The 20,460-nt window shown below is 47.0% G+C and overlaps 9 protein-coding genes across 9 annotated transcripts; 3 read left to right on the top strand and 6 right to left on the bottom strand.

Annotated features, from left to right (window-relative positions):
- Positions 1 to 38: 38 nt before the first annotated feature.
- EYB26_001915 (uncharacterized protein) lies at positions 39 to 1,089 on the top strand (the record flags this gene model as incomplete). Its single annotated transcript, XM_054261223.1, has 5 exons — positions 39 to 122; positions 182 to 225; positions 291 to 367; positions 417 to 591; positions 648 to 1,089. The coding sequence occupies 5 exons, from the start codon at positions 39 to 41 to the stop codon at positions 1,087 to 1,089; spliced, it is 822 nt and encodes a 273-aa protein (XP_054117198.1).
- Positions 1,090 to 1,515: 426 nt separating this feature from the next.
- EYB26_001914 (uncharacterized protein) lies at positions 1,516 to 2,384 on the bottom strand (the record flags this gene model as incomplete). The annotated part of the gene is made up of 3 exons (XM_054261222.1): positions 1,516 to 1,866; positions 1,918 to 2,193; positions 2,253 to 2,384. The coding sequence occupies 3 exons, from the start codon at positions 2,382 to 2,384 to the stop codon at positions 1,516 to 1,518; spliced, it is 759 nt and encodes a 252-aa protein (XP_054117197.1).
- Positions 2,385 to 3,900: 1,516 nt separating this feature from the next.
- EYB26_001913 (uncharacterized protein) lies at positions 3,901 to 4,896 on the top strand (the record flags this gene model as incomplete). The annotated part of the gene is made up of 2 exons (XM_054261221.1): positions 3,901 to 4,055; positions 4,104 to 4,896. 2 exons carry the CDS (start codon positions 3,901 to 3,903, stop codon positions 4,894 to 4,896), a joined length of 948 nt encoding a protein of 315 aa, XP_054117196.1.
- Positions 4,897 to 5,005: 109 nt separating this feature from the next.
- EYB26_001912 (uncharacterized protein) lies at positions 5,006 to 7,034 on the bottom strand (the record flags this gene model as incomplete). The annotated part of the gene is made up of 2 exons (XM_054261220.1): positions 5,006 to 6,606; positions 6,656 to 7,034. 2 exons carry the CDS (start codon positions 7,032 to 7,034, stop codon positions 5,006 to 5,008), a joined length of 1,980 nt encoding a protein of 659 aa, XP_054117195.1.
- Positions 7,035 to 7,491: 457 nt separating this feature from the next.
- On the bottom strand, positions 7,492 to 9,114 carry EYB26_001911 (uncharacterized protein; the record flags this gene model as incomplete). Its single annotated transcript, XM_054261219.1, has 4 exons — positions 7,492 to 7,980; positions 8,039 to 8,160; positions 8,218 to 8,481; positions 8,535 to 9,114. 4 exons carry the CDS (start codon positions 9,112 to 9,114, stop codon positions 7,492 to 7,494), a joined length of 1,455 nt encoding a protein of 484 aa, XP_054117194.1.
- Positions 9,115 to 9,946: 832 nt separating this feature from the next.
- On the bottom strand, positions 9,947 to 10,870 carry EYB26_001910 (uncharacterized protein; the record flags this gene model as incomplete). Its single annotated transcript, XM_054261218.1, has 1 exon — positions 9,947 to 10,870. One exon carries the CDS (start codon positions 10,868 to 10,870, stop codon positions 9,947 to 9,949), a length of 924 nt encoding a protein of 307 aa, XP_054117193.1.
- A 1,216-nt stretch (positions 10,871 to 12,086) lies between these two features.
- Positions 12,087 to 13,476, bottom strand: EYB26_001909 (uncharacterized protein; the record flags this gene model as incomplete). Its single annotated transcript, XM_054261217.1, has 3 exons — positions 12,087 to 12,590; positions 12,649 to 13,249; positions 13,307 to 13,476. The coding sequence occupies 3 exons, from the start codon at positions 13,474 to 13,476 to the stop codon at positions 12,087 to 12,089; spliced, it is 1,275 nt and encodes a 424-aa protein (XP_054117192.1).
- Positions 13,477 to 14,146: 670 nt separating this feature from the next.
- Positions 14,147 to 15,442, bottom strand: EYB26_001908 (uncharacterized protein; the record flags this gene model as incomplete). Its single annotated transcript, XM_054261216.1, has 3 exons — positions 14,147 to 14,587; positions 14,650 to 15,044; positions 15,097 to 15,442. 3 exons carry the CDS (start codon positions 15,440 to 15,442, stop codon positions 14,147 to 14,149), a joined length of 1,182 nt encoding a protein of 393 aa, XP_054117191.1.
- A 1,989-nt stretch (positions 15,443 to 17,431) lies between these two features.
- On the top strand, positions 17,432 to 19,729 carry EYB26_001907 (uncharacterized protein; the record flags this gene model as incomplete). The annotated part of the gene is made up of 1 exon (XM_054261215.1): positions 17,432 to 19,729. The coding sequence occupies one exon, from the start codon at positions 17,432 to 17,434 to the stop codon at positions 19,727 to 19,729; it is 2,298 nt and encodes a 765-aa protein (XP_054117190.1).
- Positions 19,730 to 20,460: the final 731 nt, after the last annotated feature.

Here is a 20,460-nt window from a genome sequence, read left to right as displayed (position 1 = left end):
TTCCCGGCTCACATCCCATACGAATAGAAGCAGAAACCATGCCACCATACACGGGAACTCAGAGACATTACATATCACAATTTGTGGGATTTACACAGGCTAAAGATGCCGTTGCTGCCAAAGTGCGTGTCCTCCTCGCGTCGAGCGCGTTGTCGCAAGAAACTCACCTCTGTATCTGTAGTACTTGCGCGCCAATGGATGGAATGTTGAACAAGCGGTTGATGCGTATGTGCTTCCCAAATCCTATCATATGTCTGAACTATAAAGCTAACCATACGCACGCGGTGTAGATACTTTTCGTCCTCGCAAGCAACCGCTGCATCATCATCGACCCCAGCACTAAACAAAATCTTTGATGAATATCGAGGTTCGTACCTGCTCCTCCGTCGGTCCAAGTCTATTCTAACGACGATTAGATGACCCCCAAGAAAGTCCAGACACAATCGGCATCGAAGGAGCTATGAGGTTCCTCGAAGCAATCGAAATACGCCTAGACGAAGTTGCATGTTTAGGAATAGCAGAACTACTCAAGTCCCCTACTATGGGCGAGTTTACACGTACAGGATTTGTTGATGGCTGGAAGAGCGTTGGGTGCGTCATTCACACAAGACTTTCCAAACCAATGCTCACATACTGACAATGAAAAGAGTCGAATCAATCCCCCAAATGATATCCCACGGTGCCTCTCTCCGAACCCGAATATCTTCCCAACCCGACACATTCCGCAAAGTCTACCGCTACGCCTTCCCACTCTGTCGCATGCAGGGCCAGCGCAATCTCACATTCGAAATCGCCGCTGAGCAATGGCAACTATTCTTCACAAGCGAGAACGGCGGTGTCGATTGGAACACCCCTTCCACCCCTTGGCTGGATTGGTATCTTGAGTACCTCAAATCGAAAGGTCAGCGACCCGTGAATAAGGATTTGTGGGAACAGACGGAGGTGTTTATGCGCAAAACTCTGGAGGACGAAAACTTTGGGTGGTGGGATGCCGATGGCGCGTGGCCGGGCACGTTGGATGAGTTTGTGGAGTTTGTGAAGCAAGATAAGCGTGGTGGGAAGCCTGCGGAGGCGATGAATGTCGAGTGATTGTCTAATAGGTAGCTACAAATGAATATGGATATCCTGCTGGAAGTATTTAACAATCATAATACTCTTCAAATTACCAGATCGCCCAGATGGTGATCTGAGGTATAAGATGTCGAATAAAAAGCTCATAAAGAATACAAAGGAAACATTACATACATGACAAGCAAAGATGCAAACAGAAGGAAGCTTATAGAATAACTATCGACCTTTCCTGCCCAGTTCGTTTGTCGAAAACAATATACTGGCCGAGACATCTGTATGTTGTATATGTATCGAAATTGACGCCGTTCCAAAAAAGCACTAAACAATTATGATACTGAAATATATCATAACATATTCCAAAGCACTTATTGTTCCCACCCTTGCTTCCTCCACCCTTGGTATCATTTACATTTAAGATGAAATGAGTTGACCCATCTCATTAGTCTAGTCGCGACGGCTGTATTCACTGCCAGGAGGAGGGTAAGGACCAGGAGGACCAGGAGGCCCGCCACGTCGCTGGTCATACTGTCGTCGCAAAGCTTCGAGACGCTTCTTCTTGGTGTGGGTGTTGACGTATGTGCCAATAATAAATCCAACGATGTTGAAGAATGGAACCCAAGTGTGTTCGGGGAGGAAGTACTGAGCAAAGGCCAGAGCGATGGGGGATGTGATCCAGCTGACTTTCATGACGGGCATGAAACCGGCGCGCACGGTGGCGCGGACTTGGTGGAAAGTGCGGGCACCAGCGATGATGGCCATGGAGACCAGGTATACAGAGTTTTGGATGGGGGCAATCTACAATCATCAGCCAAACATTCTCGACTGCATAAATGAATAGGAACGTACAATCAAATTGCTAACCAAGATCTGCAAAATCTTGGCTTTCAAACTCGTCCGACCCGCAAAAAGCTTCTGCAGAATTCCAATGAGAACGTGGCCCATGGGAGCACTGATGAACATTCCGTAGAGTGCCATCTTCGGCACACGGGAGCTGAAGTAATGGCCATGCTTGCTGACATCATGAGCGAGCCACGAGGCGACGAATTCTTGCAGGGCCGAGAGGACACCGGACGTGAGCATCTTCGTGCGAAGGGGATTTGTCTGGAGTTGTTTCAAGTAGGCCTGGTTTGTTCTTCATTAGCATTGACAGCGGGCATACTGAGGAAAGCGACTCGACATACAGCGAGATAGCCGGTGTGAGTGTCGCCGCCCGTAAGACGCTCGCCGACCTTGTGCACCAGGTCCTTTGGTGTCAAGTCCTCTGGCTTGACACCGGTGGTACGAATGGTCTCTTGCTGGAATTTGACAGACATCTTGTTCTTCGATTATCGCTCAATTGTTGAATAGAGGGGATTATGATTGATCGCGTCCGATATCGCGAGCAAGGAAGGCAGGCCAGATGACGGTTGATGGTATGACGGTCAATTGCTAGAAGCGCAAATCACATTCCAGTCGACGAGAATTACCACGCGACAAGAGATCGAATCCGAAGCGGCGGTGGAATTTGTGGGGGAGTTGCAGGAGGAAGTTAAAGGGAGGCTGGTTGTTCAGCATAGGCTAAGTTAACTTAGTTCTGTTGTTGTTTACGGAAGCCGCCAAGCAACGCGGATGGCTCCGACCGGACAGGCTGTATGAGCTTATTACGGTGGACCATAGCGCGACTCGTCATCCGCTCGTAACCATTTCTTCCACGAGAACATCTTATTTGTACGCTACAATCTGATTCGCTGCGTTCTTGAATCTACTATATCGATCTAGATCTATTTCATACCATGGAGTTTCTAGAAATCTTGCAGGTACATCCGTGGGGTAGATATTTGTACAAGTGCGTAAATAAGCTCGCTTGCTGACTTATCAGGGACTCACTGACTAGCCGGGGGTTTTGGAAACCAGCTTGGAGATGATTGGGGAAGGATTTGGGGATGATAAGGAGGCCGGGCTTAGGGCTTGGAGATAGTTAGTACTTGGAGACTGGCTCGAGAGCTGGTCCATCGACGTGGGCATAGGTAAATAATGTAAAAAAACGAACTTTATCCCTAATCGAGATATAGTACGCCGTAGTCATGGATTCTATCATTCTCAATAGTTATTCAACAGTATAACCTTTGAAAGCATACTCAGTCAATATTCAATGCCAGCGAGGACGGTTCAGATTCCGCCTATCTGCTCCTACCTGTCTACTTCCACATGTCTACATAGATGCGTTGGCGTCGGGTCGCGCTGCATAACATCAAACAATAAGTCCATCCATTCAAGCCTCGGCCAATTCCGCAACGGCGAGATCAATTGCTCCACAGATGTACGGAGTATCTTATCTTATTTTAAAGAATCAGAAAAAATTATATAAAATTGTGGACCTGGAACAGAATAGACTGTAGTCAATTTGTCTCTTTCCACGCTGAAGAGAGTGTGGTACGATATGTGGTTCAAAAGGCTAAGAAACAAAGTTGCTTTGTAATTCGTACAACACGACAGACCTGACCCGTGATCATTTGCCGGGGCCCAGGTCCGACAAAACCATAGCAACGGAAAACGGAATGCTGGCCAATGTCTTGAGACATGCACTGACTCGACTCCTGGCTCCTGAGCAGAACCCTAACTCAACAGTTTATGTAGTAAATGACTAAATGTTCACAGTACATGTCACCAGCCACGGTGGCTGATCTGGGCGGAGTACCGATTGGACCTCGGCTGACGGCTTATCAACCAGACGGAACTGTCACAGTCCATTTTGAACCACTACTTTTATAGCGCTCATCCCCCGTGCGTGAATCCCAATTGCTGAATTTCTGTCAGGCACAGAAACACATATCGGTTGATGGGGCAGATATGTCAGATCAATCTGAATCATCAGAAAAGCCGGAGGGCACATCTCCGGCATCTCGCAGTGATGCGCCAAAGACAATTCCCCGCCAAAAGGCCGTCTCGGACGCGGTTGTGTCTGCTGTCCTCAAGACGGATGAGATTGTCCTCAGGTTGAATAGGTGAGTTGTCAAAATTGATCGAATTTACAGGCATATCTAATTTTATAGGCTCCTATCCACAAAAGCTGGTCTGGATATCGTGCTCGCCAACTTGAACTACATCTCTCATTCATTACATTACCTCCTGGCCTCGTCTCCGCTAGCAAGACTACGCCTCACTATACGATTGTGGCTCTTGCGCAGGCTCGGTCGGGACATTCCTGCCATCCCACCACCAGCAACTAATGTCTCATCCGCGCGACCGCCGTTGCTAGCATTCTCTGATCTCATGTCCAAAACTCGCTTTACGCTTCGTCTTCTGGGGCTGGTCTCCATGTGGGCGTGGGGTTCGTCAACTTATAAATCGCCGCCTAGAGACCCCGTTCTGCGCACCGTAGCGTATTTAGAGGTGCTATCGATGCTATTTTATCAGTTTACTGAAAATGTTACTTATCTGGCCTCGAATGGGATCGCAGGCGATTCGCTGATTAAGCGGACAGGTGGCATGGGTAAATGGACCTTGTGGAGTATACGCGCTTGGTTCGCATATGTCTTGCTCCAATTTGTGAAACTGTCTCGCGAGTCGGTTCTGTATAGCCAGAAGGAACAAGAAGAACAGAGACAGGTGTCGGCTGGGGAAAAGTCAATTGCAGTCGCGGATGCGGAGCTAGAGGCTGCACGACAGGCTGAGATTCGCAGCTGGAGGAAGAGACTGGTTAATAACCTGGCTTGGGCTCCGCTGTGCGCGCACTGGAGCTTTGAGAAAGGTCTTGGTGTGCCACCTAGTACGACTGGGTTTATTAGTTGGTTGGCTGGTGTATGGGGGACATATGATGCATGGCAAGATACTGCTCTGCCTTGATCTCTCCATTTGTTTCATAATAATCATTTGTACATCACATACTACATTTATGTCATATCTGCTGGGAAGTGTCAATACAGTCCAAGACCTGGAAGGCTCTTATCTCTGATCAAAACAAAACATCTCCACCACTAACCAACGACCGACCAGCCTTGACCTTTTTGAGTATTCCCACTTGAACAAGCTCATCAACCAACTGAAAAAGCATCCCATCGCAACCCCTAGCAGCCACCAAATCCACACTAACCGGCGACATCTCCTCGAGATCAGTCACTTGACTAACGTACGTCTTTTCGCCAATTGGTACCACCATGTCCGGCACACCAGCATAAACACTAATCATATTCGCGCCGGAACCAAAGGGGATAGTAGGTTCATCGCGGTAGAAGTCACGATATAATGGCGTTCTAGTAGCGGATTCGACGTATACCAAGAGACTTTCCGAGCATGATTGAGGGTTGGGTTTCAATACGTTATTGGCGATCCAGGATTGAAATGCTGTCTGATTGGTGATTGCTTCTTGGAAAGTTCCGTTTGGCAGGGAGTCGCCATATCCCCAGCGGATTCGTGGCGCTGGGTTTACGAAGGGCCGGCGTCCGGAGTGTTGGGCTTTGTAATCGGTGTAGAACGGGTCGCGGACGAGGCGTGCCTGTTCAATGCCGATGATGGTTGGGTAGATCTTGTCGATTGCTTCCGTCAAATCTGAGGACATACTCGAGGGATGGGTTTGTGTCCATAATGCAGGAATATCGAGATTGACCAGAGAGGCTGATAGATGATCGGTTAACCGCTCTAGAAACTCCTCTACCATAGCATCAATCTGATCAGACGAGTCTAACGGGCTCGTAAAAGCCGTTTGAATCCTCTTCGGATATGCAGACCAGTTGAATTCTGTATCTGGGTATATTATCTGACTAGCAGCCTTCCAAACAGCCGGATTCCGCGCAATAAGACCAGCAGTATCAAATTGAGGAGCTAATGGAACAACTGCCTCCAACTTTGCAGCTCCATGTGATGCTCGAATGCCAAACACACCATTGGCCTGTGACGGAAAGCGAATTGATCCTCCTGTATCTGTCCCAAGTGCTAGATCTAACCAGTCATATGAAGCGATACCAACACCGGCACCGGTGGAAGATGAGAATGGTTGTTGGTATCCGTCCCCTCGCGGGTTGAAAGGGGAGTGGTAGTCAATCCAGTCTGCGGTGGCTAGTTGTCCGTTGGCAAATTGAGATGTTTTTACTTTTCCCACGATGATGGCACCCGCATCAACGAGAGCATTTACAACGGGACTCGTTGCATTCGCAGGAGGGTAAAAGTGGTACCAAGCTCGACTACCAGCTGAAGTGTGGATACCCTCAATATCAAAAATGTCCTTGACAGCGAGTCGTACACCTGCCAATGGCTGAGATGAAGTCTTTGTGAAGTATAGACGTGATGGTATAGCAATAGCTGAGTCAACACCCGGTAAAGCCGCTGGTAATGGTGAATAAGAGCCATCTGCTGTATTGACTACAAGACTTTGGGAAAACGCTCCCTGGGTATCGGCGAGTAGTCTCAAGGCCTGATATACGTGGCCTTCGGAGGAGAGAAAGTAAGGCCCAGGGGGGAGATCGGCTGATCCCGTGAGAACTAATTTGGCACTGTACCTTGTTAGGTTTGAGTGAGATAGGGTGTTATCTGTTTCCTCGTTTGAGCGTATGTAGATCACTGCCAAGTTATTAGAATCATTCTTTTAGTTTAAAATGCCCAGGATTACCTTGCAGAAACTCATTTGCAAAAACATCATCTTCACTTAAGTAACTCTCAACAGTAGTCTCAAGCTCTTCCTTGCCAAAAGGTAGAGAAGTTGGTCTAAAAACTGTCAAAGCATTCAGACCAGAATTAAGTTTTGCACCGGCTGGAAGCATTATTGAATTCACTGGTTCAGGTGGTAAATAATATGGAAGGCCGTTGAGCGTAACAATTTGTCCTGTGGAAATCACGATCTGGCCTGTGCCTTGAGGCGAGTCATTGTGAATTCGTTGTTGGTGGACACCTAGAATAATTTGCTTGGTAGGTATCGCAGAGGCGATAACTAATTGCCAATATATTAATGAACACCAGAGAATGTGCCGTATTATCGATATGGAGAGCATTTTCAAAGATTTCCCAGTGTCCTGGTGGTTCAATGCTGTATGAGTAGCGGGAAACAAGAATTAGCCCTAAAATGTAGAGAGCCGGGGGAGAGGTCCTCTATATAATTGATTAACTATCATACATATATCGACCAACTGAGACTAAATTAGTCTATTTCTTTTGGTGGGGCTTAAATCTGCTCTTTTTGAGGTTTGTTTTCCCCTAATTCATGCGGTGTAACTTTTCTACGCAATTGTTTGGGAGAATGCAGACATCGCTTCTTCTCAACTTTACACGTATTAAACCGATATGGCAATTCATATGAAAGCAAAGGCAACCTATATAACGTTTGGAAATAGATACAAAACAGCCCAATTAAATATCGCATTCTTAACTCTCATGGAATGCAAATCCACCTCGCAAGCTGGTTCAACTTATCGCGTACAACTCTACCACATGTGCAGCACCGCTGTTCAATTACTTTGCAGATTCAAATCTGAAACTCTTATGCAGAATAGCCAATTTAGCCAACTTGTCCAAGTCGGCTTCAGAGAGCTCTCCAGATTGACTAACGTCTAGATTGCCATTGGGAGATGATCCGCTGGCGGAATCAGAAGACGCTTCCTTCTGCACTGTCGTCTCTCTAACCACCAAATTCTGCTTGTAACCATGCTCAAACTCCACATTCTCCGTTTCCCACTCAAAGAGCCCCGATTTCTCGCGGAAATAGTACGGCTGCCCATCTTTGCGAATGAGCATATACTTGTCATCTGAACGGTGTTGGGATTTGTGTGCAGTAACGAAAGTGCCGCTTCTGGTTACGGCGACGGTACTATGCCAGGGACTCATGGAAAATGAGTTTGGTTGCGGGATCAATGGGCATGAGAGCTTGGTTTGGCCGGAGGAAGGGTGGATAGAGAGACGGAGGCTGTCTGGGTAGATTTGGCGGACTAATTCGGCGAATTCCTGTATCCAAGAGATAAGTGAGTTTTTATATCAAGAAATTACTGAGGCAAATACGTACCACTCCTCGTACAATCATTGACTTTGCAACAAGCTTGACCTTTTTCTTATATTGCTTCGGGCCAGGGCAGTTTTTTGTCACCGGGCTGAAGCGAAGATCGACCTTCATAAATTTGTCATATCCTGTTACTCTTAGTATACGACCAATTCTCAAACTCTGTGAATTCATTATCAATATACCATTATAGGTCCTCAAATAATCCTCATCACTCTTGAGGAACTTGTCAACATCGAATCCCGGACGACCATAGCGACGATGAAGTTCGGATCGAGCTTTGTCACATAGCTGGGTGTACTCATCCTTGGAGATCTCGGCGCCACTGTAAATGCCCAACAAGTTCATGATACGGTTGAATCGGATGCATGCGTATCCTTTTTCTTGGGCAATCTGCCGTAGGCGATGTCCGTATTCCCATACTTCTCCGTCAGAGATGCCTACAAGGTCTAATCACCCTTTGTTAGCAAAAACATTGAGGAAGGAGGGGAAGGTAGTGTACCATTGTAGCATAGACCATCGGTAACAATCACAACAAATGCTCCAGGGGGATAGATAGCCTTGATATCAGAGCAAAGATTGTTCAATCGAGCCAAGCCAAGCTCCTCTCCGAGATCAGGTAGTGCACACAACACCTTATCCATACGGTTGTTGCTCTTCATGGGAAAAGCGGGCAGCACCATTGGAATGATCTCGTTGGCAACGATGTGTTTCTGTACTCGTGGCGTGAAAGATGCTCTTCCTAGCCAGCCTTCTCCATCTGGGCCCTTTCTTTCGTGGTATCCATAGCCCTCAACTATGCTCATGACCTCTTCAGCTTTGAGGTGAGCTGTGTAGGGACATATCACTTGTTGAGGTTGTTTTTCTGTCTGCAGTTGCGGTTGCTGGGGTTGCTGCTGGACTTGTTTTTCCTTGATCTCTTCATTCTCTTCTACCGGTACATTTTCAACCTGAACTGGGGCTGGGCGTGGCCAAGGTAGGAAGAATATCCGCTGTTTGTTGGTGAATATGCTACTGTTGTGCCCATTGTAATCGGGGGGTAGGTGATTCGGTTGAAGGTGGACGGTTTCTGCGGCGAGCATGATGTCTGTAGTGCAGGTGCGTCGGTAGTGCAGGCGTGTCTGATATATGTGTATTGAGTGAGTTTGCCCTAATGTGCTCAAATGTGCTCAAGGTCCCTTTTCGCAATTACAGGCAGCAGGAAAGGGGAGGAGATATGGCCTTCAGGAATGGGTATAAGAAGTCTGGTTGAACCCTAGATCTTTTCTTCAAAGAATGAACAATATATCACTTTCAACTTTTCAAAAAGCTATCTCAGAGCAGAACAGTACCTATAACCTCTAAGTCATCATCGGTTTCAAGCGTATAGGGGGGGGGACTACTTACACTGATGCACATGGACCAATCAATAAATCTCTGAGAACAGATCACATCTTATTTACGACTATGGCAAGAGCGCCATACTGTCGCCCACGCCTCATTCTATTATGAGCTCTACAATTGCCGAGCGCATCACTTCCTTGCCACCATTGCCAGGAGAATCTCGATTCGACAAGACTAGCTCAATCCAAAGCAGGAGAACGATCGACAGACAAATTGATACCTATCAATACCGCGTATTCCGTACTGAGCAGGCTTGTATCTAAGGGCGGGGGTTGCAGCAAGCCAGGCGAAAATCACGCATTCGCAGAAGCAAATCAGCCGACATCCAAATATGATTCGTCTACAATAGTTGGTTCTTGTGACCTCTTCATTTGTGGGGAGACTGATTCATTATCTATTTTAGTGGATAATTCTATATGGAGCAATGCCTGCAGTATGCTCCGTATGTTCGTACGACATGCAACCCGTATCAGACTAACTGTGCACCAATACATCGGACCACGCCGCCCGGTATGAGAGGACTGGTAGCCCTCAATCTTGTTCCCAGCGGTATTCTAATCGCTTAGCAGTTTGTTGGGCCACCTCCACCCCTCCATAGTGCACTTTTACAAACTCCAACAAAAGGTCCAGCCCAGCCGTAACGCCAGCCGACGACCATACCTCAATACCCGGACGCAAGCCATCCTGGATTGTGGTAGTATTCAGCTGAGACGAGGTGCTAGAAGTGGGTGCATTGGGTACTCTAGTCCGAACCCATCGTCTATTCGGCCGCCACTTCACTTTTCGACTATGCGGATGATTTGCTGTGGAAACATCCTTGAAGCGGGCCGAATTGGTAGTGGCGTCGAGATTATTGAGCAGACCAGTCTGAGCCAGAACATGGCTGCCTGTGCAGATTGTGATGACGCTGTGTCGAACATGTGATGCAACCGCCTTGATGAAATCTTGCGCTTCTTGCGTATTTGAAATCTTTGTATCTGCTGGATCGGAGTTGATACGATCTAACCGTGTGCCCGGGCCACCGGGGATCAATAGCACGTCAATAGGTTTGAGCGATCCATCTGCGCCATTGTCTGCAATGTTGCCTCGGGCTAATGCCGAGAGATAGTCTTGGAAAGTCACATCGGGGACAACTTTTAGGTTGAAACTCGTGTTGGTTCCAGGAGGAAGATTGAAGTTCCACCTGGCGCTTGGTGGGGGGACTGGTTTGGTTGAGACTGGCTCGAGCGTCGACGAAAGCAAGGTCAGCGTAAGCCCAGATGTTTCTGGATACTGAGAACGGAGACCAAGGACATCCAATGGTCCTGCAAAGTCTAGCAACTGCACGCCAGGGAACAAAGGTACATGAAAATGAAGCGGCTTAGTCTGATTCTCATCTATCACAGATGTGGTGGACAGTGGGCGGCAGTGCAAGGCGGAGGTTGTGCTATAGATGCAACTGGATTTGCAGGCCATATTTGACCAAGATTTGTGTATGCCATATCGGGAAACGAACGCCAACGGGCAAGAAATTACCTCTGACCGGATTCGAGTAGCCATCGTGATTCAAGGCTCTTGTTGGTCTGTGCTGTGCTGCGACTGAAAGCCAAAACAAAGGTATTTGTCCGTCAGAAAGACTAGGTCGTTAGGAGTGACGAAAGAGAGTGAAGAATAAAATATTCGGCAGAATCGAATACTGCAATTTGAGACGATACAATACGGTGTATGTGTGCATATACTGGGTCCACTTCTCTAGCCTGGTCTCCACAAGCGTGGCATACGATTATTCCTTCAAGCATGTGCCAAGTCGATACCGCCAGCCACTGCGTCGTAGCTGCTAATGTCAGCTCGGCGGGATCGTTTATGAGAGGTCAAGGATCAGCGATAACCTACATGGATACGAGACCGAAATCGAATAAAACCTTAGTTATGTCTTCTTGACATATGCACCATGGTTCATGCAAGGATGCATAGGTTGGTTCTAGATCGACGCTTAAGCGTACGACAGCTGCAGCCTCAGCCAGTCAATGAAACCGTCCAATGAGGGGACCAATTTTCCGATTCTATGTATGGAATACCTTCCTGCACCATACACTTGTTATTTTTGTGAGGAGTCGTCCGAAAAATAGAAAAATAGAAAAAGAAAGAAAGAAAGGAAAGTCGACGGCGCTTTCCGGGAGCAGGTTGTTTGGCGCGAAGGTTAGGGCTACATGAGATCAACTTATGTGGGGGGATGGATCTCGTCCCGTACCGTACCGTACCAGGCGTACCTGACGTACCAAACTTTAATCTCCGCTCATCCGAATCGGGCAATGAGCATCGCTGCCATCTCATAAAGCAGATTTGCTAGTGCGATAGACTAGTGGGTCATTAGTCTCACGGTCTACTGAAATATTTATGTTAGCACTAAGATTAGCCTGATGCGCCTTTGATTTCCGTGAACTCTAGGCTGCTTTTCGTAATGAAGCTTACTTTTCGCCTTTTTCCTGTTTGGGCAATTCATCAACACGGGGTCCCCCACAGTTGCCTAGCTTTCACCCTCATTGTGCTGATGCCGAGATGTTCCGAGAGATTTATTTCTTCACTGGAGGCGTTCCGATATATTAAATTTGTTTTTTCTCATCCTGTAACTAGAAACTACTATTATTTGATCTATATCCCGTTCCAAAAGCAATATGCGTTGGGGCTACAACTATTTCAGCTTCCGAGTGTCCGCCCATTGGGCCCCGACCAGAAACAATGCTCCAATAATGATACAGAGACCACCAAATATCTGTGCATACAAGTAGTCTCCGCCATTCAAGGCAATGAGCTTCCCTGCAATATACGGACCAGTCAAAAGCGGTATGCTGTTGATGGTCGTAATAGTCCCAACTCGAGTACCTGATTTCTCGGGATTTTTTGCTCCAAAGTACGCATTGGACGCCGGCAACTGACTTAGCGCGCAATTGGCAAAAATTCCATAAACAGTAGCCCAAATTAGCATGCTTTGGTGTGAATCGACTGCGATCCAGCAGAGCAGCATTGCTCCACAGGGTATGGAGACTAGGATGCAAGTCCTAACTGCTCCTAGGTAGCGGTCGGCTATGTAAGCGACCAAGACACGACTCGGGAGTCCCACGCCATTCATCAAGAAAAGCAGGAAAAGAGATTCCTGAAAGGAAAAGTCGGTCTTTGATTGGGCAAATTGTCTCACCTGCAAGTCTGTTAGGTTGGAATCTTGAGTGAAGGAGAAAAAGAAACTGCAGACTGACGTAAATGTATGCAAAGTAAATCCCCTCGAAGATAAAGAACGACCCAATCGAGAACATGGTGTACGAAAGTTCTTTAAATGCAGTAAAGTCGAACCAAGGGCTGGACTTGCGTGACAGTATCCTCGCTCTCGTCACTGCAGACACCACGAGCCCATTCATAGCAATGATAAAGGCCATCAATCGCACAGTCCATGCAAAGCCCAGACTGTCAAACAGGTAGTATCCAATGGCAGGAAAGACCATCCCACCAGTAGCAGCCCCACAGGATGCCAACGAGACGGCCATGACTCGCTTAGTAGTAAACCAAGTCGAGTATAACGAGATCATTGGGCTGAAAACGAGTCCATGGCCAATTCCGCTGCAGATTCCTTGTGCAAGCCAGAAATGCCATAGCTCGGTGCCAAAAGACGTAGCAAATGCTCCTAGTGCCTGCAACAAGCAGCCTGTTGCGATGCAGGTTCGGAGGTATCCAGCGTCCATTGCCCGACCAGAGAAAGTGCCAAGTAAATGGACCATGAACATCTGCACGGCTCCAATGGAGGATGCATCGGCTGGGCTGATTTGCAAATTTTTGACATAGTATTCTTGAAAGAACCCATATCTGATTGTGCTTGTCAATGCGAAGCAATCGTGAACATAGACTTGGGAAACAACTTACGAGGTGATGTAACCCCAAACATTGAAAACCACAAGATGGCCGGCTAGAACTTGTAGCCAGGCCCATGTACCCCCATTGGGAATTTCAGAGTCTTTGGTTTTGGCAGACTCGACTGCGCTCGGTGAGCGAGGAAGTAGAGGTGATCTCTCATCATATGTCGATTGCGCCATTTTTTATGACCAGATATAATAGAGTTCTCGTCTTTTTTATAGCAGAGAAAATAGAAATCTATAAACAAGTTTGGCTTGAGGTTTTGGGATTCTCTTCTAGATGCCGTAAGATTTGAACAGGAAGCGTGAGGTAAGAGAAATTGAATTGCTATCTCAAGTCTCGGTTGAAATCTCTACTCCACATCACAATTGCCTACCTAGATAGATATGCCGGATATACCAAATCAATAATAGCCGGGGAGGATTAAGTTAGTCAGTTTATATCTGGATGCGGCATTATTGCGCTTGAGCTTTTCTAAAGCTGGGTCAGATCAGAACAACACATTTCTAGGTATTTTTCGAACTCTGTTTGTGGGTCACCCCGCATTGAAATCCGTCGCATATGCAGTGATATGTATACACTAGGGTATACTCAACTCGGCAGGTTTCAGAGATACGTGTCCGATTTACCAATCCAAGTCAACTGAGTCGTAAGATGGCAAAAATTCCGCACTGCTATGTCCTAACTAGATACGGACTGGACAGCCAATGCTGATCTACATGACCATATTCTCGGGATATGCTACATGCATTACTTTAGATCGACAGCACTTACTGCATATAGTATACTGTTTATATGACATGGAATTCTTTGGCTTTGATCTTTAAATCGCACAGCTGTGTATCGAGATCATGCAACTTGACCCTCCGGTACTGTAAATCCTTCTACATGCACAGTGTGATCCTTGTGTGATACAATGCAACGTGCAAGTTTCAATCGATCGTCCGCCTGCAGAGTCTGTTCTCCATCTCCCGGATTCTTAAAGAGCAGGCTCTTGTACGAATGCTGAATATCAACCGGCACTGACCACTCATACAACGCGTTTCGCTCGCGGAAGTAGTAAGGTCTGCCATTCTTCATGATGATGTCGTACTTATCGCGGAAATCTTTTGCATCCCCTGTCTGGATTTCTCCATTGGAGAGAACTACTAAGCTGGCGTGCCAAGGCATGTCACCAAACTTTCCTGCGTGGGGGAGCAGAGGTATTGAGATCTTGTTCTTTCCTATTGAAGGATGAATTGAGAGGCGAATGTGACTGCCCAAGGTCACATTGATCAACTTCTCGTACGCCTTTTTGATGTCACAACATCATTAGCATTCCATAAAACCCCGAAGATGTAAGAGTTACTCACGATAAGCCGCTGGATCATGACTTTGACTACTTTTGCAACCTCCACGTCGTACGCAGCCTGATCAGTTACAACAGCTGCATCGAGTCCCTTGCCCCATTTCAAATCTTCCGAGATACGACTGAAGAACCCATCAAACGTAGCTTTAGTATCCGGGTTCATCTCAAGTTCAGTCTCAATATTGAAGCTTTGATCAAAGTAGTCGCTCGACATCAGTCTCTCTCTGATAGTGGGGACCAGCTCCAAATAATCTGATCTAGAAATCTTTTCGCCGTCTCCCAAGCTCATCAAATCCATCAGTCGGATGAATTGTATAGAAGAGAACTTCTTCTCTTGAGCTAGCTCCCGGAGACGCAGACCATAATCATACGCCTCTTCATCAGGAATCCCAACCAAGTCTAAGACAACAGAATTAGCAATTGCATATCAATATTGATAAAGATAACATACCGTTGTACACAGGCACATCACATATAAGCATAAGCCGTGCACCATAAGGATAAAACTTCGAGATTTTTTGGCATATATCATTCAACCTTGATAGTCCAAGTTCCTCACCTAAATCCGGATCAGGCCCCAGGACTTTATCGAGATTAGGGTTCTTCCAGGGAAAGGCTGGCAAGACCATAGTAATCGGTGCATTTTCGGCAATGTATTCTTTCACTCGGCCCAGGATGATGTCAAAGACTTTCTCAAAGTTCTCTTCTGAGCCTGGTTTGCGTATGTGCTGGGAGAATGATCTTAGGGCTTCTATCACTTTGGGAGCGACTTCTGTGGGGTCGTATTCAAATGCCATGGTTAAAGAATAGCGTGGGTGCTAGCTCTGTTGGAATGATGGCTACGGAGTTGTTTGGACTGGCACCTTCTTCATTCAGCGCTTTATGTCTCAAGGACTACGAAGTAAAAGCTATCAAAAAAACGGAACAGCTCACCTGCCTATCAATAAAGAGCCTAGCCATCATCATGAACATGCCGAAGATCGAAGGCGGCCCAAACGTAGTGCACTGAGTTTGATAGCCAACATTTCTATTTCCCATTTGACTTTCAGGGATATGTGCTGTAAGGCTTCCAAGTCTTAGCGTAGCCAGGGTCGATACAAACCTGTGGAGATATTGATTATCGTAGCTAGTACTCCGTGCTCCATATTTCAGTCAGCCACTGATCATACTTTGAGGCTAATATGGAAATCTTTCGTATAAATATCATCGATACCGTGACAAGTGTCGTACGGTATCGGTATTTTCCGTCTGGCGGGAAGCGGGAGAACTAGTCCAGGGTGTCCACCCGGACCCACCTGGTTCCAATTTTATTTCATCTTGTTGATGATCCAATCGCATCTGAAAGTCCTGTACGTACTAAGTTCGTACTCCGACTTGATGTACGACGACTCTGTCCTTTGCAGACTTTGCATCGATCGACTGCGTGCGCATTGTTACAAGCATTGACCATGATTTATCATAGATTTAGCGATAGCCCACTCCGAACATGGTGGGGACAATGAGATAGACCGGGCTATTCCTACAGGGTACCCGTCGAATTCCCCCCACCGTAGTGGACGTGACAGGTATGCGACATTTAGCTACTGTGGGCGCGCATTGACAAATCATGGCCCATCAAAAGATTCCTTGACATGATAGACTGCGTCCGACGTGATCTAAGTATGAATCCTGTCTAATAAACTCGATGCTTTGTCTATTGTTGGTTATGTTCAGAGAGACAATTGAGCTTCCCAACACATACAGGAGACATCATGCCTGTTGACCAGGAATTTCATGACGATGACAGTAGTTCATCAACTTTGAACGACAGTCCGACAACTCCTTTGATCAATTTGGTCCAAGGTGATGTTGAAGCTGGAGCTACTGTTCCCAATGATTCACGAGCCGACATGATGCCAAACCCTCTCCAACCACAGCCTAACCTTCAAAAGTTTTCCGCCATCATCAGTGTCGGTGGTATGAGCTGTGCAGCATGCGCCAACTCAATCATGAATGGCGTTCGAGAAAACCTCAAATTCGTGGACGACATCTCCGTCAACAATCTCACTCATAGCGCGGCGGTGCGCTGGACAGGATCTCGATCGGATATCGACAAGATCATTGAGCAGATAGAAGATATGGGATTCGAAGCAATCCTGGATCATGTCAATAGCAAAGCTGTCTCAGCACTCAGTAACCAGAATATGTATGTCGTCGATCTGGCCATCAGCGGTTTGACTTGCGGGTCGTGCGTGGAGAGCATTACAAGAGGGCTGCAGAGCTTGCCCTTTATCACAAACGTGGTCATCAACTTTCTTTCACACAGTGGGAAAGTCGAGTTCGAAGGCAGAGAGAATGCCGATGAGATCATTGCGAAGATTGAAGATTTGGGATACAATGCTTCGATTCACAGCATATCTCCCGTCAACTCGGACGTTGGCGCAGTCACCCCAACAGGTGCCAGGACTATATCCATCCGTATCAACGGCATATTCGATGATCGTTGCATCGACAGGGTCCTAGGGGCTTTAAATAACATCCCGGGATTAAAAGTCGAGGAGCAGCCATCCCTCGACAATCCAATCGTCACAATCACATACTTTCCACAACCCCCATCTCTTACCATCAGATCTATCCTTAGCGTCATTGACTCCATCGACAAAAGATTTCATTCAGAAGTCTACTGTCCACCCAGCAACGAGGAAAGATCTCGACTGATGCAAAAAAGAGCACGAGTCCAATTACTTCGACGACTGTTTTTTGTCTTTGTTATCTCAATCCCCACGTTTCTCATTGGAATGGTGTTTATGAGCTTCGTATCACCTGAGAACAGGATCCGAAAATACCTGGAGACACCGCAATGGTTTCAGATCAGTCGTATGGACTGGGCATTGCTGATCTTGACCACTCCAGTTATGTTCTATGGCGCAGACCTGTTTCACAAGCGAGCTTTCAAAGAGATATATGCGCTGTGGCGGCCTGGAAGTCCCACACCTCTAATGCAGAGATTCTTTCGCTTTGGCAGCATGAATCTTTTGATTTCTGCTGGTACTGCGGTGGCATATTTCTCATCGCTGGCTTCTCTTGTCTTCGACGCAGTGTATGGCACAGGACCAGAGGGCAATCGCTCAACTTGCTTTGACTCAGTGGTATTTTTGACCCTTTTCATCCTTGCAGGGCGCTGCCTAGAAACGTATAGCAAGGAACGAACAGACGATGCTGTCGCTTCGTTGGGTCAATTACTTCCTTCTGAAGCAATTCTTGTGGAAAATTCGGGAACATTGGGTTCAGAACGATATAAAAATATCAGCACTGATCTTTTGGAGATCGGCGATATCGTTAGCGTTCCCCATGGCGCATCACCACCTGCAGATGGAATCATTGTCGGTAATGGAGCCTATCACTTTGATGAAAGTTCATTGACTGGCGAATCCACCCCGGTGAAGAAAAGCGCAGGCGATCAAGTCTTTGCCGGTGCAATTAATGTTGGCTCTCCCGTTCAAGTCCAGCTCACTGGTGTGGGTGGTTTGTCAATGCTCGACCAGATCATTGCCGTTGTCCGCGAAGGTCAAAGTAAGAGAGCCTCCATCGAGAGAGCTGTGGATACCCTTACAGCTCACTTTGTCCCCGTCATCACTCTGATTGCAATCATTACATTTATTACCTGGGTAACCCTGGCATCAGCAGGCGTTTTGCCACAGGATTACCTTGAATCGTCTCACATGGGCTGGACATTTTGGAGCTTGGACTTTGCTATTGCCGTGTTTGTAGTTGCTTGTCCCTGTGGATTAGCACTTGCTGCTCCCACAGCTTTGTTCGTTGGTGGAGGAGTTGCAGCTCGACATGGCATCCTTGTTAAAGGTGGCGGTGAAGCATTCCAAGAGGCCAGTCGGTTGAATGCCGTTGTCTTTGACAAGACCGGTACGCTTACAGACAGTGGTAGCCTCCATATCAGCGATTATGACGTGCTCACTGGTAACTTGGAACAACTATCTGTTGCATGGAACATTGCTCAGAGCTTAGAGGAGCAAAGCAAGCATCCAATCGCGACGGCAATTCGCCAGTTCTGTCAAGAGAAAGAATCACGTACTGTTCACGTTGTTGATTCTGATATCACTGAAATCGCCGGACATGGAATGCAAGGCACATTCACTCTCAATCTCGGCAACGGTGGATCAGAGAATGCTTCCTCACCGACGAATGTCCAGTATGAAGCTGCTATTGGTAACGAACGTCTGCTACAACAACTTTCATCTCCCAGCACAGATAATTACTATCTGTCTTCAGTCCTTTCAAAGTATCAAACAACAGGCAAATCTGTGGTGATACTGTCACTGCGCCGAAGCGATGCAGCAGAAGCTTCACAACCGGCCCCTTTTACTCCTGTGATCGTATTCGCCATTTCTGAGACGATTCGTCCTGAAGCCGCCCGTGTCGTCGCTAAGCTTCAAGGTCGCCAGGTCGAGGTCTTCATGTGCACTGGTGATAATCAAACGACTGCCTATGCGGTCGCAGACTCCTTGGGCATTCCTCGCACTCACGTCATGGCAGGGGTTTTACCGACAGAGAAGGCAAATTTCGTCAATCAAGTGCAGCAAGGCACTCTTGAGTTTCAATCAAACTCAAACAGAGGCAACAAGAAGGCAAAGACAGGGAATATTCAACGATCAATAGTTGCTTTCGTCGGAGATGGTGTCAACGATGCACCTGCCCTTGCTGCGGCAGATGTCAGCGTCGCCATGGCCTCCGGCTCCGACGTGGCAATCAGTTCTGCAAGCTTCATACTGCTCAACTCTGATATTGGCAACATATTAGAGCTCGTTCTTTTGAGCCGCCGAGTATTTCGCCGTGTCAAACTCAACTTCCTCTGGGCACTTCTGTATAACGTGTGTCTCATTCCCATTGCAGCGGGTGTATTCTATCCGATTGTGATCGGTCAGACAGAACGGATAATTGATGGGAGGGTGGTGCTTGTGAATGAACATTTCCGGTTGAGCCCTGTTTGGGCCGCCCTGGCTATGGCGCTCAGCAGTATCTCAGTTGTATGCAGCAGTCTTGCCTTGGGAGTTGAGAAGCGACATTTCAAACAATTTTTCAAGAGATGAGCCGGACGTTAGGAAACTATTTGGTTATTCTGGGATGGAAAGTAGTATGCAGGACCAAAAAATGTCTATATTGTAATTTGAGCAGATTTATGTGAATGTTAATAATTGTTAATATATTTCCAGAGGCATTAGTGGCCCCTTCCAAGTTCAGTTGCATCTACGTTCAGGGTTGTAAACTTATGGACTACGATCAAGTAAAACAGACTTCTCCGTAAGAAATTGAGATTACTCAGATGTAACTCCATCGCTAGTCGTCATGATTGACAGCTGGAGACTGCGACGAGGCAATGCTAACAAAACAAAGTCCTCCTTAACGAAAGTCCCATATTTCTCGCAACCCGTAGAACGTGAACACTGTTCGCATTGTTGAATGCTGAGAGTGCTATAACTTGACGATGGCAGTTCTAGATCGGGGTAACTCGGTGGTTATTTATTTCTGAACCAGGCGGACGACGGATTAGTTTCGAACTCCTTGGTAAAAGAGCGAATATATACGTACAGGGCATTGGCAGGCGCCGGAGGGGCACTGGCAGGAGGAGCCGCAGCTGCAGGTGTGGTCGGAACCTATCAAGTAATATAAATTAGCATCAGATCCTGTGGCTGCTTGATGACTGGAGAAGGCTGGGCTGTAGTGGTAGATCCAAGACTCGAGCAGCAGGCAGAGTACAATCAAACGTACCCATTTTGATTGATGTGGTTGGTATTGGTTTGAAAGATATCTGTGGTAATAG

The sequence above is a fragment of the Talaromyces marneffei genome, chromosome 1, assembly GCF_009556855.1.
Source record: "Talaromyces marneffei chromosome 1, complete sequence".
Lineage (NCBI taxonomy): Eukaryota > Fungi > Ascomycota > Eurotiomycetes > Eurotiales > Trichocomaceae > Talaromyces > Talaromyces marneffei.
Note: the sequence above shows the minus strand (reverse complement) of the source record. Positions and strands in the feature narration are given on the sequence as shown.